The sequence below is a fragment of the Panthera pardus genome, unplaced genomic scaffold (genome assembly GCF_024362965.1).
Source record: "Panthera pardus isolate Hobbes unplaced genomic scaffold, ASM2436296v1 HiC_scaffold_16, whole genome shotgun sequence".
Lineage (NCBI taxonomy): Eukaryota > Metazoa > Chordata > Mammalia > Carnivora > Felidae > Panthera > Panthera pardus.
This window is the reverse complement of record NW_026526721.1, coordinates 68,484,675-68,502,786: the sequence shown is the minus strand read 5'-3', so window position 1 is coordinate 68,502,786 and position 18,112 is coordinate 68,484,675. Positions and strand designations below refer to the sequence as shown.

Sequence of the window (18,112 nt, the reverse complement as noted above, 5' to 3'; positions counted from 1 at the left end):
TCCACTTTACCATCACCTTCCAGCCTCCACGTCTGTCATACTCTGCTCAGAAATTTGTTTCTCTCCAAATCTGATCCTGTTGGTAAAAATTCTCAAGATTGTGTTGATTCACCAATATCATTTTTGGGAGATGGGGATAGGGTAGGAGGTGTGCAATAATCTTTCCTTTTTTGGCTAGAGCTTTTAAAAATATATGGCATACAGTTGTTACCCCATTCCTTTTTGGTTGCTACTGTTGAGTGTTGTTTTTGTTATTGAATATTACTATTTTTAGTTTAGTGGATACGGTATTTGGGTAGGGAGATCCTGGTTGCACTTGCCATCATTTAGTTTAATTTCTGGCACCAACTTTATGTCTCCTGCCTTGCTTTGGTCTGGCCTCCATTATGTATGTATTCCTTGATGATTGGCTCCTTTTCTGGTGGTGGGCTCCAGCTGAACACTGTTCTGCTCTGCTCCCAACTTACGTTGCCTTGCTATACTTGACTTTCAATCCAGTCTTGGTCACAGGTAGCCAGTCTCCTAAGCCCATTAATCTGGTCCATCTGAGGGCTGTGCCAAGCAGGGTGGATTTCCAGTGCTGCCCACCTCTGCAGGGCTCACAGATTGTCCTCAAAGCACCCTGGTTCTGGAGAATCAAACTGATTGCCAGATTCCCTTTATACAGCTTTTGCTTAACACACCCACCCACACACACACACACACACACACACACACACACACGCACATGCACACCCCACACATATAAACATTTGTGTTTCTTTTAATCTGCTGATGTTTTGCTTCAAAAGTTCATTGCCCTTTCAACATAAATTCCCATAATTATTTCTCAAGTTATAACCTCACTTGCCAAAGATGTGCACTGCTGATAGAGATACTTTTCTGAAACAAGAAGCCATCATGCCATTCTGCTGTTTACAAATGTTTAGTTGCCTCACATCACCTTCAGGCAAAAGTCCTAAAATTAAGACATATCCCAAAACAAATCAATTACAGCCTGAGAGTGTAAATTCATGAGTGCAGGGACATTGTCTCATTTACCATTATATCCCCATCATGGAAAACAGTATGTGGCACAGAGTAGGTACTCCAAAAATATTTGTTGAATTCAATTAATGAATAATAGATGCGTAGTAAGTCTTTTTTTTTTTTTAATGAATTTGGCCTAGCGATGGCTTACTGGTAAGATTGAAGAAACTCTCCTTGTCTGAAAACAGCCAATTTAAGTAATCAACAACCAAAAATCTGCAGTTTCGGTAGTTTTAACATGCTCTGTCATGTGTTCAAATAAGAGATAAGGGCATAGTAAATGCAGTCACATCGAAATTGACTTCAAGAAGTCTAGAAAAGAAAGAGGATCTGGTCTGTGCGCTTCATTCCACAAGAATTTGTGATAACTTCTACATAAAATATAATAATGTGGTATACTTCAGATTTGGCTTGAAACTTTGACTACCATATTAAAAAAGGGCAATTGAGAAGGGCACTTGGGTGACTCGGTTGAGCGTCTGACTTCAGCTCAGGTCATGATCTCACTGTTAGTGGGTTCATGCCCCACGTCGGACTTTGAGCTGACATCACGGAGCCTGCTTCAGATTCCCTGTCTCCCTCGCTCTCTGCCCCTCCCCGATTCGTGTGTGTGTGTGTGTGTGTGTGTGTGTGTGTGTGCGCGCGCGCGCGTGCATGTGCGCTGTCTCTCAAAAATAAACATTTTGTAAAAAGGGCAACTGAGAATATAACCTTGTATGTTAACTATACTAAAATTAAACGAAAATAATAAAAGAAAAAGGGCAATTGAGTTATATAACTCCTATCAATGGAGAAGAGTAAATATTTCTTAGCATTGATTTCTAAAATATATTTCCCACCTAGGGCTTTATGTAAGGGGCATGGAATGATAGAGTGTATATTGTGCTAATGCATACCATTCCTACAGCAAATAATGATTTTTTTTTAACAGTTCCTCATGAAATCCAGCTAATAATAACATTAAACCCAACTCAGTGATATCAGTTCTGTTCAGAGCAAAGATGATATGGTCCATCTATGTGGCCTTCTGTTGTTGGTCTGGCTTCACTTCAAGGATAAACTTGGAGCCCCTGGCCCTAAAATGGTATTCCATCTGGTTCAGTAGAGCAGGCATTTTGAGATTGGGTTGTCAGGCTAGGACCAAAACTTCTGTTTGCTGGGTGACTGGTTGAGGTGGGTTCATATGCCATAGAAACCAAGTGAGAATTGGTGTGAATGACATCATTTGAGGGAAATTCAGGTGCCTAAATAGGCAGTTTCCTGAATAGGGAATTTAGGAGCACCTGTTAGCAAAGCCATAAACATCTCTGCATCTGCATCAAATTAGAAAGCGTTAATCAGCTTTTTTATTCCCTAACTTATTAAGATTTAAATTTACTGGCTTTTTACCCCCTAACTTACTAAGATTTAAATTTGCCATTGAGAGGGGCGCCTGGGTGGCTCTGTCGGTTAAGCGTCCGACTTCAGCTCAGGTCACGATCTCGCGGTCCGTGAGTTCGAGCCCCGCGTCGGGCTCTGGGCTGATGGCTCAGAGCCTGGAGCCTGCTTCCGATTCTGTGTCTCCCTCTCTCTCTGCCCCTCCCCCATTCATGCTCTGTCTCTCTCTGTCCCAAAAATAAATAAACGCTAAAAAATAAATAAATAAATAAATAAATAAATAAATAAATTTGCCATTGAGGGTAGGCTAAAGCAGCCACACTTCTATGCTGCTGGTGGGAGTGTATATTGATACAAACGTTTTGGAAAGCAATTTGGCAATGTATTTCAAGAGCCTTAAAGGAATTCATAGCATTTGACCTAGTAGTTCTACTTCTGGGAACTATCCCAAGGAAATAATCCTTAAAAAAAAAAAAAAAAAAAAAGTTCTAAACCTCAGAAATTTTTAAGTATTATTTGTAATACTTCATTACTTCATTTGTAATATCAAGAAATTAGAGCAATTTAAATGTCTTACAGAAGGAGAATAGATAAACAAATATATTCTATTCAAAGGAATCTTATGACTCAAGTTAAAATATTTTGGAGAATATGTTGTAAGAAATTTTCTTAAAATGTTAAGTGAGAAAGCAAATTACAGAGTACAAATAATAGAAGTTGAACTGTATTTTAAAATACACTTAAGTACACCTAAATGGTTCAGTTGGTTAAGCATCCTACTTCAGCTTGGGTCATGGTCTCATGGTTTATGAGTTTGAGCCCCGCATCAGGCTCTGCCTGACAGCTCAGAGCCTGGAGCCTGTTTCGGATTCTGTGTCTCCATCTCTCTCTGCCCCTCCCTCATTCGCACTCTGTTCTCTCTCTCTCTCAAAAATAAACATTAAATTTTTTAATAAAATAATAAAAATTCACTTAGAAGTAAAGACTGGTAGGAAATGTTTACCAGGAACATTTATTACCTAAGGAATAAATGTTTTTGGTTATTAAAACTTACTTTTAAGAAAAACAATCACAATTTTTGATTAGCATTTTCAAAGGGAAGACCTATATAACTATATAAATCTTTGTATTCTCTAGGAAAAAGAACTCTATAGTAAAGAAGGGGTAATTAATTATAGCCAGGCCCTACTGAATTTCAGTATTCACCCCTCACGGCAACCAGATCCCTCTGTTGAAGTTGCATTTACTAATAAGCATTCTGATTTTGACAGCAGGAAAAAAGTGCCCCCAGATGAGGGTCTCTGAAATCCCAACCATTCAGTTATTACAAAGGCTGTGCCTCTCTTATAAGTAAATAAAGTGACATTTTGGTTTATTAACTAGACTCTTATGAATTTGATTAGTCTTGAGTCAGTCTCCCAGAGCCTGATTTTTGCTCACGAATGGGATAAAATTGGGTTTTTGAACTTGGAAATCTGAGTTCCAGATCCCGAACTTCTTGATTCCCACTAAAATACAGCAACAACCCTGAAGCACTTTTCAGACCATTAGCAGTCTAGCCCATTGTTTCATTGGCAAAAGAAGAAAGAGCAGAAATGAAAGAGAAAATAATATTTTTATGTGATGAGCTAGTCTTTGAGTTAAAAAAAAAAAAACAACTAGAAATACTGGTGGTCTTTCCTCAAGTAGTAAATGCTTAATAACTCACTTAGGAAAGCCTTTGATTATGGATCTTTAGTTTTTCTGGTAATGTAAACTATAATATAATCTGGCTAAGTATATTCACTTAATATTTGACTAACTTCTTTAGCAGTGTTACATATATCACCAGGCTTTGTAGTTAATTCACACATTAATTTTTTTATAAAAGCTTTACTCATATAACAATTCACATATACAATTTCCCCACTTAGAGTATACAATTCAGAATTCACACAGTTGTGCAAACTCTTACCACAGTCAATTTTAGAACATTTTCATTACCGCCAAAAGAAATCCAATACCCATTAGCAGTCACTCCCAGTTCCCTTCCTAACCTTCTAGACCCAGGTAACCACTAATTTACTTTCTGTCTCTATAGTTTGTCTGTTCTGGACTTTTCATATATACCGAATCATGTAACATGTGGTCTTTTATCCACTGGCTTTTTCATTCAGCATGTATTCAAAGTTCATCAATATTACAGTATGTATCAGTAGTTCATTTCTTTTTATTTATTATTCATTATGTTTTACTTTTATTTACTTTATTTCTAATGTTCCGTTGTATAACTCTACCACATTCTATTTATCCATTCATCTGTTGTTGGACATTTTTATTGTTTCCGATTTGAAGCCAGTATGAATACCACTATGAACATTCTTTGCAGGTGTTTGTGTGAGCAATTTTTAAATTTTTCTTGGGTATATACATACCTAGGAGTAGAACTGATGAGTCATATGGTAATTCCATATTTAACATTTTGAGGTACCGGCACACTGTTCATTCTCCAGAGTAGCTACACCAGCTTATAATCCTATCATCGATGTGTGAGGGTTCCAGTATCACCACATCCTTGTCAACATTTGCTATTCTCTGTAATAATGTATCTGATGATTATAACCAACCTAGCAAAGTATATCTCATTATGATTTTGATTTGCATTTCTCTGTTGAGTAATGATTTGAGCATCTTTTCATGTCTTTATTATCCACTTGCATATCTTCTTTGGAGAAATATCTATTCAAATTCTTTGCCCATTTTTTAACTGTGTTCTCTTTTATTGTTGAATTGTAAGAATTCTTTATTTTGGATATAAGTCCTTTATTATATACAATTCATGGATATTTTCTCCATTCTGTGGGTTCTCTTTTCACTTTCGTGTTGGTATCCTTTGAAGCACACATAATTTTGAGGAGATCTGATTTATTTATTTTTTCTTGTGCTTTTAGTGTGATAGCTAATAAACCATTGTCTAATCCAAGATCACAAAGATTCACATTTCTTTTTTCCTCTAAGAGTTTTATAGTTTTAACTCCTACATTTAGGTCTTGATCCATTTTGAGTTAATTTCTTTCTATATGGTATAAGGAAGTGTTCTAACTTTATTTTTTGTTTTTATTTTTTATTTATATTTTTTATTTTTTGTCCAGTTGTCCCAGCACCATTTATTGAAAAGACAGTTATTTTTCCACTGAATTGTCTTGGCATACTTGTTGAAAATCAAGAATTATAAATGTGAGGGTTTATTACTAGACTCTATCTATTGGGCTACAAGTCCATACCTTTATTTATTTTTTTTTTTTCATTCATTCTACAAAGATTTATTGAGCATCTTTATATGGCAAGCATTGTTGACATGTCCATGTTACTTGCTTTTGGAAACTAAATCATTCCTCTCCAAAGCCCAAATCTTCTCCAAGAAACTCATTCTAACAGGATATAGTATCTCTTTTTCTTAATGAGTTGTGAAGTGATTTCCTTTCATAGCTACACCCATAGAGACAATTTTATCTTCGATTTGTACACAGAGTTTTGGCAAGTTGTTGTTTGTTTTATAAATGTTCAGAAGTCTGAGTATGTTTTAGAAGGCTTAGAAGAATGAAAATTTGTCTGGGATGGTCCAGTGGATGTAATGAAGATGGGTTGGTTTTATTTTAATTTTTTAAATGTTTATTTATTTTTGAGACAGAGAAAGAGAGAGCATGCACATGAGTGGTGGAGGGGCAGAGAGAGAGAGAGAGACAGAGAATCCCAAGCAGGCTCTGCACTATCAGCACAAAGCCTAATGTGGGACTCAAACACGAACTGTGAGATCATGACCTGAGCTGAAGTCGAACGCCCAACTGACTGAGCCACCCAGACGCCCCAAAGATGGGTTAGTTTTAGAGTGAAAGGAGGATCTGCAGCCATGATGAGAGTTCCTGTCAGGTGTAGGGTGGCCCACGTGTAACTTGAAAGGTGCAAAAAGTTGGTAAGTCTAGTTGTTGTTATCTGTAAGGCCAGAGAGAAATGGCAGAGGTGAGGGTAGTGGAGCCCATATACTTCTGTTTCCAATTTTATTTAAATTAAAAAACAATTTTTTTAATCATTTATTTTTGAGAGAGAAACAGAGAGACAGAACACAAGTGGGGAAGGGGTAGAAAGAGAAGGAGACACAGAATTCGAAGTAGGCTCCAGACTTTGAGCTATCAGCATAGAGCCTGACTCAGGACTCCAACTCATAAACCGTGACATCATGACCTGAGCTGAAGTTGGATGCCCAACTGACTGAGCCACCCAGGTGCCCCTCTGGATTTTATTTTAGAGGGGCAGTTCCTTGCCAGTATAAAGTTACAACAAGAAAATGAGGCTTACAGATACTGGCTTATTGCTGGGTCTAAGATGACCTAAAGGAGGCAAGGGTTTTTTTGTAATGGTGGTGGCTCATCTTTCTATAGGGGTTGTAGTTGTAAGAATTGAAGGGGAAAGCCAAAGAAATGTAAACTTAGCAGAATCTAATGATTATCTAAAATAACTCAGGATGATTCCAGTGTTACAACTTTCAGACTTTGGAAGGATAATTGTACCAATGCTTACTGTAATGAACAAGGTGAGGAGGAATGGCTTATATAGATTACAAATTTTGATTTTGGTATGCTTATTGGCAAAATATTTGAGTAAATTATAGAAGATAACTATTAGATAGTTCGGTATCTAATAATACAGTATAGACAGTATATACGATATCAGGAGTTGCTAACATTCATTAGATATAAATACAGTTGGTTTCCCTTCCATAGGTGCCTGTTCATTTTTGAAACCCATATTGTAAAATGACCTTTCAGTGTCTAATTTTAGAGGGTAAGCAATGGTTTTGCTTTCTCTATATGATAAGTGTAAAATATATTGCACTTGGTTAGGGATTTTGACAGGCTTGAGAAAGGTACCTAGATTCCATGGTATGCTATTGCCATTAACAATATTGTTTTGAAAAAAAAAAAAAAAAGCAGTATTATCGTTTTGGAGGGAAAAAGTTTTTAATATTGAAAAACAGTTTATATGCCAATATAGATAAGTTTTAGTTGTTCAAGATGGTTTTATGTCTAAACATTAAAATTGAATGTTTCAGAAAATTTATGACATGTTGAAACTTGGTACAATATACGTTTATTTACCCATCCTAAAATATCTTTCAGGAATTGTTCCATCTTCTGTTGTCCTGACTTCTTTCCAGGTGATGTCAAGAGTTTTTCTAATATGGGCGGTAACACATAGCGTAAAAGAGGTAAGCATTTACGTAGACTAGAATAAAATCCGATCACCACTAACAAATGCTGGTCAACTTTTCTCTCTCACCATGTGTGTTATGGCTAAAGATGGAACTCTAGGTCACGTCAACATAGCCCAAATAAAATTTGTATTTGCTGTAGCAGTTGGGTTACTGGTGGGAAACACAGTCCAGATATATACAGTGTTATTAAAGAGAAGACTGGCTAAATGATAAAGTCCTGCAGTCTTACTTCCCATAGAGATTTGGATGATGTGGATGTGGTCTGCAACTCAGTTATATTTGGGGGGTATCTTGTTTGTATCCAGCACACTAAACTCGACATCTGCACCCTTATAGTGGGACTATTAGGGGAGTAGGGGATATTAATTCAGTCCAGAGCACTGCTTTTTATAGGACCAGGAGAAACAAACTTGTTTCCACACTGCCCACTAGGACTCGTGGAATTCCCAGTGTGCCAAGTGGTTCTGGAAGGGGGGAGTGCTGTGCAGAGGGCTGGGGCCGTATGTACCCAGGCAGGCCCAGGGATGCTGAGAGAAAGTCAGCATTACCATTGGTGTGACTCCACAACTAAGCTTGCATTTTCTGGTTTTGGAGAAGGGGATTATTTCTCTGTATGTTTTTCTCTTTTTGAAAGACCATTATTTCTTGCTAACATCATCTTCAGGTAGAGTACCTATAGCCACTAGGAGGATTCATTTTTCAGTTTTTCAGTCCCAATAACCTAGCACCAGCATTATTGGAATCTTTGGGGTTCATGAAATGTGCTTATCCATTAGCATTATTCTGATGTTTTCTTTGTCTTCTTCTATTCTTCTAAAATCCCTGTCAAAACATTTTGGTTTTCAGGATTTATTTTGACAGTTTCATTTGTATTTCAGCTAATGAGGGGTAATTTTTTTTTTTTTACTTTTTATTGGCATATGATATACATACAGAAAAATGCACATGGCTAATGAGTTTTTAATCAAAGCTGATTAAGCTAAGTTATTATTTTTGTTACATTCTATGAACTTTGCAGATCCAAAGGCTTTTTTTTAACCTCTCTCACTTCTTGAAGATGTCTAAACTTTATATGCAAGAAGAATGTAAGAACAATCACATACTTTTAAAAAATCCCAGTTAGTTAATATATACAGTGTTCTGTTAGTTTCAGGTACAATATAGTGATTCATCAATTCTGTGCATTACTCAGTGTTCATCATGATGAATGTGCTCTTCATCCCCTTCACCTCTTTCACCCATCCCCTTCTCATAACCGTTGTTTGTTCTCTGTGGTTAAGAGTCTGGTTTTGAAAAAAAAAAAAAAGAGTCTGGTTTTGGGGGACACCTGGGTGGCTCAGTCCTTTAAGTGGCAGACTTCGGCTCAGGTCATGATCTCATGGTTCGTGACTTCGAGCCCCCACATCAGGTTCTCTGCTGTTAGACCAGAATCTGCTTGGGATCCTCTTGTCTCCCTCTGTCTCTCAAAATTAAGTAAACATTTAAAAAAACATTTTTTTAAAGAGTCTGGGTTTTGGTTTGTCCCCTTTTTCTTTGTTTAATACTTTTTAAAACGTGATCACAGGGGCACCTGGGTGGCTCAGTCGGTTAAGCGTCCGACTTCAGCTCAGGTCACGATCTCGCAGTCCGTGAGTTCGAGCCCCGCATCGGGCTCTGGGCTGATGGCTCAGAGCCTGGAGCCTGCTTCCGATTCTGTGTCTCCCTCTCTCTCTCTGCCCCTCCCTCGTTCATGCTCTGTCTCTCTCTGTCTCAAAAATAAATTTTAAAAAAAATTAAAAAAAAAATAAAACGTGATCACATTTCCACATTTCTGTAAAAAAAACAACCACCAGCAAATAAATCCTAATGTAGCATATCACCCTTTGTTCTCAGTCTGATTTGTTTATAGAGTGAGGAAGTTACTTTATTTATAATACCATGTAACCTTTTCATTCATTTCAAATTCTTTCTACAAATCATTTTTAACCTGTATTCCTTCCTTCTTTATGTACTCACAATATTTGTTTTAATGAACAACTCATTAACTTTCCAAGAGTCTCAAGTGACCCAAAATTTCTTTCTGCTAGGAACTCATCTACATTCTTAAATAGGTAATTTTGTAGTTTAAGTAATTAAATGTTAGGTACATGAAGACAGAGTATTGTCAACTATGGGGTGTGTGATAGCTTTGCCCACCCAATCAGATAATAATTGTTGAGGTGCCAGTGCCCCAGCTGATAGATTATTTATGGCTTCTGCTTTTTCTCTCTTCTGCCTCGGTGATCACTCTTCTCCTTAATAGCCTCTGGCAAAGCGGGTTGTAGGTAAATCTAAAATGCTTTTAATTCAGGTCAAGCAGTTGTTAGCTATATCACTGTTAGCAATATTTGCCAGAATTCCCTGGGGGATCATTAAGGCTACTTGGTTTAAAAACGTTTCTGTGGATTATAGGTGCTCAGACCTGGCCATTGTCCTCAGTAACCATGTTGCTTGACTGATGCATAGATTTGACAGTTTCAGATGGTTTCACATATAGTGTCATACTTGAACTTTACAGTAAGTTATACAGTTGTTACATTTGCGTATTCAAAATTGTTTCTCTGCAGCCACACTTACCCAGTTTCCACTGTCACTGACATATTAAGAACATGGTGTAATAAATTTTGTTGTCTTTCTGCCACCAGTTGGGTCCTCCTCTTTTCACATATATACCCAATTAGTTGACTTGCTCCTTTCTCACATAAATAGGATTCATTGTTTCTGCTATCCTGGGATCATAGTTCCTTTCTCCTTGTTCCCCTTTTCTTTGAACAAAACTCCTTCATTATTTTGTTTACACAGTAGATGCCCTCTCGGCCCACCCCAGGTCATGGATAGCTAACTTGAAAGAGCCTGTTGCTGTGGCATTTCAGAGGCCAGTCTGCTGTCTGTCACCTGTTCCTCAGTCTCTGCTCTAGGCCAACGCTATTTTTCCTGCCTTAGACTTTTGTATTAGCGGTAATTCACTTTGTTCTGTACAACATTACTTATAGCTTCCCTGCTAAACTTCCATTCTTCTGTTTCTTGAAACATCTTTAAAATATACTTGGGGCGCCTCGGTGGCTTAGTCAGTTGGGTGTCCAACTTTGATTCAGGTCATGAGCTTACAAGTTGGTGAGCTCGAATCCCACATCAGGCTTGCTGCTGTCAGCGCAGAGCCTGCTTCAGATCCTCCGTCCCCCTCTCTCTCTGCCCCTCCTCTGCTCGCATTCTTGCTGTCTCAAAAATAAACAAACAGTTTTAAAAAAATATACTCTTATTTTCTTTACATTCAACTCTATTTACTTTAATGGTGGGAACCACATAACTAACACATAAGGAAATTGATACCAGAAATAACTGCTTAATGATATATATCTTGGGGCGCCTGGGTGACTCAGTTGGTTAAGCATGCAACTTCGGCTCAGGTCATGATCTCGCGGTTTTTGGGTTCAAGCCGTGCATCAGGCTCTGTGCTTATAGCTCAGAGCCTGAAGCCTGCTTCGGATTTTGTGTCTCCCTCTTTCTCTGCCCTCCCCCCGTTTGTGCTCTGTCTCTCCATCTCTCTCAAAGATAAACATTTTTAAAAAAAATTTTTAAGTAGTAATACATATCTCACTTTCTCATAGTCATGTTCAAATTCTTTTCATACTACTATACTTTCTCTTTTTTTTCTTTTTTTTCAACTTTTTTTTTTTTTTTTTTTTTTTTAATTTATTTGGGACAGAGAGAGACAGAGCATGAACGGGGGAGGGGCAGAGAGAGAGGGAGCCACAGAATCGGAAACAGGCTCCAGGCTCCGAGCCATCAGCCCAGAGCCTGACGCGGGGCTCGAACTCACGAGACTGTGAGATCGACGACCTGAGCTGAAGCTGGACAGCTTAACGACTGCGCCCTCAAGGCGCCTCTCTTGTCCACTTTACAGGGGAATTGGATGTAAAAAGAATTCCCCTGTAAAGTGGACAAGAGAGGCGCCTTGAGGGCGCTCAGTCAGTTAAGTGTCCAGCTTCAGCTCAGGTCGTGATCTCACAGTTCGTGAGTTTGAACCTCATGTCAGACTCTGTGCTGGCAGTGCAGAGCCTGCTTGGGATTCTCTGTCTCCTTCTCTGTCTGTCCCTCCCTCCCTCTCTGCCTCTCTCTTTCTCTCAAAAATACATAAACACACATTTTTTAAAAATAAAGTGGACAAGAATTCTTCTTGTTCCTAGCGTTATGTTTGCATTTGGACTCTTGCTACCCCCACCCACTCTGGCCTGCTTAGGTTTTCCATACTCATTCCCTTTGTTTTTCTGTAATTGTACATGGTGTACTAAGGTAATGGCTTTTAAGACTAGATGCTACTTTTTTAATATGTGGGATGTATTTCCTTTTAAGAGGCCTTCTAGCACACACATCTCACTTATCATTTTAATTCTCTGCCCATGCCATGCTAGTCACATAAATGTTGCCATGTATCCTATAGGACCAGAAGGTGACTAGATGGCTTTCTTTTATGATTGTAAGGACCCACCCACCAGTTGGTATGACATCTTAATTGGTAGGTCTCTTTATTCAGGTGTTTCTAAACTGAGCATAGCAAATAACCTTCCCACGTTTTTCCTTTTAAAGAGAGCACCTATATGGCATAGTAAAGCTTCTGACAAAAACAACAAGCTCAGGGTGGGAGGTAGACTATGGGAATCAGCACTTCTAGCTGATCTCTTTCCTTTCCAGTTTTCACCCTTGTCTCCCCAACTTGAACTGACTCCTTCCCCATCCCTTAGCCAGGCTGGCCACTGCTGCCTCCCCATCAGACCTCCCTGGGCTTTTCCCTTGCACTCTGTTTGAGTCTGTTCTTTGTCTCTTCATTGAACTGAAACAAGATTGGCATTTTTCAAAGTGAACTGCAACAGAAAATACCACCTTCTATCCCTCACTGTAACCCCCCTTCCAAAGGAGACAAGTTCATGGGGCACTTGTTATTGTCCAAAAGTAGCTAAGCTGAGCCTCAGATTCCTAGATATGCAAACAGGCCACTGTCCCTTTTCATGACCCAGCCTTCTTTGAAGAAGCCACCCCAAATCCTCGTCTGAATTCTCAGTGTAAGATCACCGTGTTCTTGAAGCTGATCACTAACATGGACAGTAGTTGAGAAAGAAGTTGCTGGAGTCTCACTGTGGCTTTAGCCCAAATGTAATGAATACCCTCTATGGTCTGCTAGGGATAGTTTGCATAAAATAAAACTATACCCTGGAGTGCAGAGCCTTCTTTTCTTTCTTCCTTACCCTCTGCCACCATTGGAGAAAGGGATGTTTTCCTGCATTCTTCTGGAATGTTCTGTGAGTTCTCCTGATTTTACCAGTCAGCTGTTTCCCACCTCTTTTTGGCATGCTACTGGGCTTTGTGACACTTAAACTGCCATTATTGCCAACTTCTCAGTGAGATGCTTACAAGAAGCTTGTAGTCAGTGTTTAAGAAACTTAGTAACCTCCAGTTTTTTATCATCATACTGATCTTTGATGCATTACAGCTTACAGAAGGCCTTATTAAGGTATGTTGTGATCATTTACTCTTGACAGCTGTCCCTTGAGATAGGCTGTAGCCTCCAATTAGAGTTTGGAAGCTAGACAGGCAAAGTGACTGTCACACATCCAACATATGGCAGAGTTGGGGATGGACTTCTGATTCCAAAGTCTTCCCACTGTATTAGAGCTTCCTTCTCACTGTTTAAATTGTGGTGTGAACACAACCTTATTTTGTGTGCTGACTATGCTTTCTCTATCTCGTGTGGAATTGAAAAGCCCCATCTCGGACCCCAAAACACGTGCCTCTCCAGCAGCTCTGTCATGCCACATGCATATGCTGAGGTAGGATGCTCAGTCAGATCATCCGAATGGGAAGCGTCAGCGTGAGCTGTGGACCCTGGGCGCTCATCTGTGGCCCTTTGCCCACTTGCTCCTCTGTTATTTCAGTGCTGCAGTGGCTCTGTGATGAGTCCCTCTGATTAACTAGCCTTTCTCCTTGAGTTCCAAGACTGGGCACCTGGGTGGCTCAGTCGGTTAAGTGTCCGACTTTTAATTTCAGCTCAGGTCATGAAAGGCTAGTTTCATGGTTTGTGAGTTTGAGCCCCATGTCAGGCTGTGTGCTATCAGTGGTTGAGCTAATCAGCCTGGTTGAGATTCTCTCTCTCTGCCACTCTCTCTCTCTTTCTCCCTCTCTTTCTCTCTCAAAAATAAATAAACTTAAAAAAAAGTTTCAAGACTGTATTTCTATTCGTGTTTATGGACTGTTTGGAACAGAATTACCCAGAAAGCTTATTAAAAGTGAGCACTCCATGGGACGCTTAGGTGGCTCACTCAGTTAAGCGTCCAACTCTTAATTTCAGCTCAGGTCATGATCTGATGGTCATGAGATTGAGCCCTGTGTCAGGCTCCACATTGACAGTGCAGAGCCTGCTTGGGATTCTCTCTCTCTCTCTCTCTCTCTCTCTCTGCTCCTCCCCTTTGCACATATGCATTCTTTTTTTCTCTCTCAAAATAAATAAACTTTTAAAAAAATAAAAATGCACATTCCAAGTCCCACCCCACATTTGATACAGAATCTCTGGGAGTGAAGCCAGAGTATCATCATTGTTATTAAGCTCCTCAGATAATTTTACAAATTCTAAGATTGGAGAAACACTCCAAGATATTTTTTGTTGCACTGTAATTTCAATTGATTGGCTTTCTCTCTCTCTTTGTTTTATTTTATTTTTAAGTAATCTCTACATCCAACGTGGGGCTTGAACTCACAACCCCAAGATGAAGAGTTGCATGCTCCACCTACTGAGCCATCCAAACACCCCTGACCTTCTCTTTCCTTGATTTTCCTTCATATTTCTACTTAATGTACTTGAAGCCTAACCAGATCTTAAAGAATAAAAGCCATGGGGTGCTCTTACACTGCTAAGTAAAGGCACTGTGGAGTTTCTGGTGCCTTGTCCGAAATCCAGAGCTGCTGAACTGAAGTTCGTGTGCATGTAAGAAGAAACTTGAGAGGCCCAACTTGAAAGCAGAGGAAGATGAGAAGCCATAGCATTGAAGAAGCAAAACTAACTTCCATTGGTTTGTTTTTAAGAGAGGAGATAAGGAATCCAGCTGCTTCATTTTGGGGTGGGTTGTGGGAAGGGCTCTGTCCTGGGCATGTGCCTGTCATGTTGCCTTGCCAGAGCCACCAGACATATCGTTTAAGAGGTCATTTGCAGGCCATTGCACGGAGGAAATGCTGTGCAAACACACTAAACACTCCTCTTCCTGGGATTTATCAAGAAATGTCACCTTCCTTGGACAGTTTTTTTTATTTTCTAGGTAATTGGAACTCAATATTCTAGAACTTGGAGGCTTAGCAACCATAACTGTGTGAGGAGTTGTTAAGTGTTGACTTTGACACTTATCCTGTAGCTTATGACAAAATACTTCAACATTCTGGACCTCATTTTTCTCATCTGTAATACAAATATCTGCCCTGCTTATGTCAGAGTTTTGTGAAGATGAAGTGAGAAGGATTTGCAAAAACAAACAACGGTATTCAGAAACCAAGATCTCGAGCATGCAGCTTTTGCTGAACAGCTCCTGAAAGCCCTTAGAAAGCAGTTCCACCTCGGAAGGAATGCTCCTTGTTTCCTCGATGAACTGTTTTCTTTTTCTTCCTCTTCTCTTCTCCTTCACTCTTGTGGAAGCTAAAATACTAAGTAAAGTACCACCCTAACTCCCACACTCCTTATCCTATTTTTGGTTGCATTACAGGTTTTTCTTTTCTGCCTGGTCCTCTGCTGGGTTCGCAGTGTGCGCATGCTCTTAGTCACCTCATGAGGTTGCTTCTCCTGTTAGTGTGTTTCTTGTGGCTGCACATGCTTCTTGTTGTCCCTAATGGCCATCTGTGCACACAGTGTTTCCGCGAGGTGGGAAGGGCGCCTTCTTACCCCATCAATCAGATCAGGACCTGAGGTGCTTTGTCTGGGGCACACTTGGTTCTCTACTTAGACCAGAAGCCATGCCACTCTGTCTTGTAGCACAGCGCCCTTTCCACAGTGACATTTCATCTTAGCAAAGGCCATTGGGATACATTCAGTATCTTTTGCCCCCTTGAATGCTGAATGTCTCAGATTCTCCACCTGATTCCATCTTCCCTTACTTTCTATTTTAAATATTTCTGTAGGTGGATTTGCATCACCTTCACTTTTAAAATTAGCACCTCTCTTAAAGGTAGAAACCATTATCATTTGATTGTTAATCAGACACTGTCAAACTTTAGACAACTCCTAGACAAATGCAGCCACACTATATTGCCACTTCCACGTCTGTTAATAATGGACACTTAAAGATAGTGTTACTTTTTTCATAGATGGTTCATTCTGCCACTGCCTGTACTTAGCATAGGTGATTTTGGCACAGATTGCCTATTTTTCTCTCCATGTTTTTATGCCTGTCTCTTTCCAACATTTTCTTGAGCTAAGTATAAAGATTTTTATTTCAAAATATTGAAAAATACTTAGATTTTTGTAGGTTCACTTCTGCCATCCATGTTGCTTCTTTCTCCCATTGTCTTAGTGCTTTTGTAGCCCTTGAAAAACTTCGCTGGATTCATCTGTTCAAAATATAGTATAATTCTTCAGTAATTAAGTCAGTTGTGTTAAAAGGAGAAGCAAGCACACATGTTAAACCGTGCAAACCGGCATCACCAGTACTTCCTACAGAACATAGCCCCCTTTCTCAATTAGTCGTTGAATAGGTGCCAAGTACAACAAAATCAGGAAATTGGTTTCATTCGTCTTTAATGTTAATCTTCGTCTCCTCCGGGCTCTCCTCCCCATGGTGACCCTGCTTCACAGACACCCCTGCACTTGAAGCTTCTCAGGACCTTTTCTTCTGCTCTCTCACCCTAAGGGCTAACTCTGACATCCACCATTCCCAGTTGTCAACTCCGGCCTGAGAGGGAACAGTTACATCAGACAAATGCCCTGGAAGGCTGCACAGTTTGTTATTTTCATTTGGGGGGATCTCTCTCAGGAGAGAAGGGGTGAGGGCCAGACCTGCGTCAGCCTACCCCATTGCAGACTGTCCTGGAGACACCCAGCCCTTTCAGGCTTGAGCAGTGGCTTCTTCCTTTTCCTCTACCCCAGAGCTTCCAGATCTTAGGTTTTCCAGTATATTTTACAGTTAGTTAGTCTTTTTATATGTTATGCTAAAGTCCCCTGCTCCCTTGTAAGTGATGTTCTGGAAGCATCAGTAGGGTCACCTACATTGCTCCTGTTTTTTCATAATGAAATTTCTGATAAAGCAACTTACTGTTGGAATTTATCATCTTCAAGAATAAGACATTTCTATGCTATTGGGTAGTATCTTAATCTTTGTATTGCTGCTCTTTACAAATAGTAGGTAGCTTGTTTAGAGCCAAATCTGGTTACTTGCAGTCCTGAGATTAACAAAGATGCTTGACTTTTGACATTAGGGAACTTGTGGAGAAGGAATGAGAGTGAAGGAAGGAAAAATAGTTACCTTGGGTATAAAATAGTAGTTGCCAAATAAGCCCACGAGATTGACGGGCTAGAGCTTACGTGGTTTCAGCTTTGGTTACACGGCATCAGTTTGAATTAAAGAATAACATGGGGAAGCAAAACTCTGTGTCACAGAAGTATGCTGCAGAGTTGTATTGTCAGTGGACAGTTACCAGGAAGTGAATTCTGGCATTCAAACTGTCAACCATGGTTTGAAAATGAAATGCGGTAAAGTGCTTATTTAGACTGTTTATTCCAAGCCAAAAAAGGTAACAGTTTGGTTACCAACATTTTTCTTTTGGGTATTTCCTCTTTCCCAGCACTGTCTAGTAGAACTTTCTACAGTAGTGGAAGTGTTCTGTATCTGCACTGTTCAATACAGTAGCTACTAGCTATATGTGAGCACATTGAACCCTTGAAACAAGGTAAGTGTGACTGAGAAATTGAATTTTAATTTAATTTAATTTAATTTTAAATAGCTACCTGTGATTGGAGGTTACTGTATTAGTGCAGCTGTAGATGTTCAGTGTAATATTATTTACCATTCTCTTGATTTCAGTCAATTAGGTTTTCATATATTTGATCTCCAATGCACATGACTGTGTGATTTTTACTTTATTTTATTTTATTTTATTTTTTAAGTAGGCTCCACACCCAACGTGGGTCTTGAACTCATGACTGAGGTCAAGAGTCACGAGCTCTCCCAACCAAGCCAGACCGAGCCAGGCAGGCAGTCCTAACTGTGTGATTTAAAAAAAAAAAAAAAAAAAAAAAGATGAAAGATACTTGGTATGCTATGTTATTTAGATCCAGGGATTTTTTTTTCAACACTTGGGATTAAATTGTTAACAAAAATCCTACTTGCAGATGTGGGATGTTGTGTGGCTGGTATTTCTGTTGCAGAGATAGCAGTAGATTAGCTGGTGAGGCGGAAGGCCATGTGA

At 39.4% G+C, this 18,112-nt stretch overlaps 1 protein-coding gene across 2 annotated transcripts in view; it reads left to right on the top strand.

Annotated features, from left to right (window-relative positions):
• The window catches only part of HACD2 (3-hydroxyacyl-CoA dehydratase 2), a 103,158-nt gene that overhangs the window by 60,431 nt on the left and 24,615 nt on the right, over positions 1 to 18,112 (top strand). For both annotated transcript variants that reach the window (XM_019448601.2, XM_019448602.2), the window contains exon 4: positions 7,563 to 7,651. In XM_019448601.2, the coding sequence (XP_019304146.1) occupies positions 7,563 to 7,651 (89 nt within the window). The remainder of the gene's footprint in view (positions 1 to 7,562; positions 7,652 to 18,112) is intronic.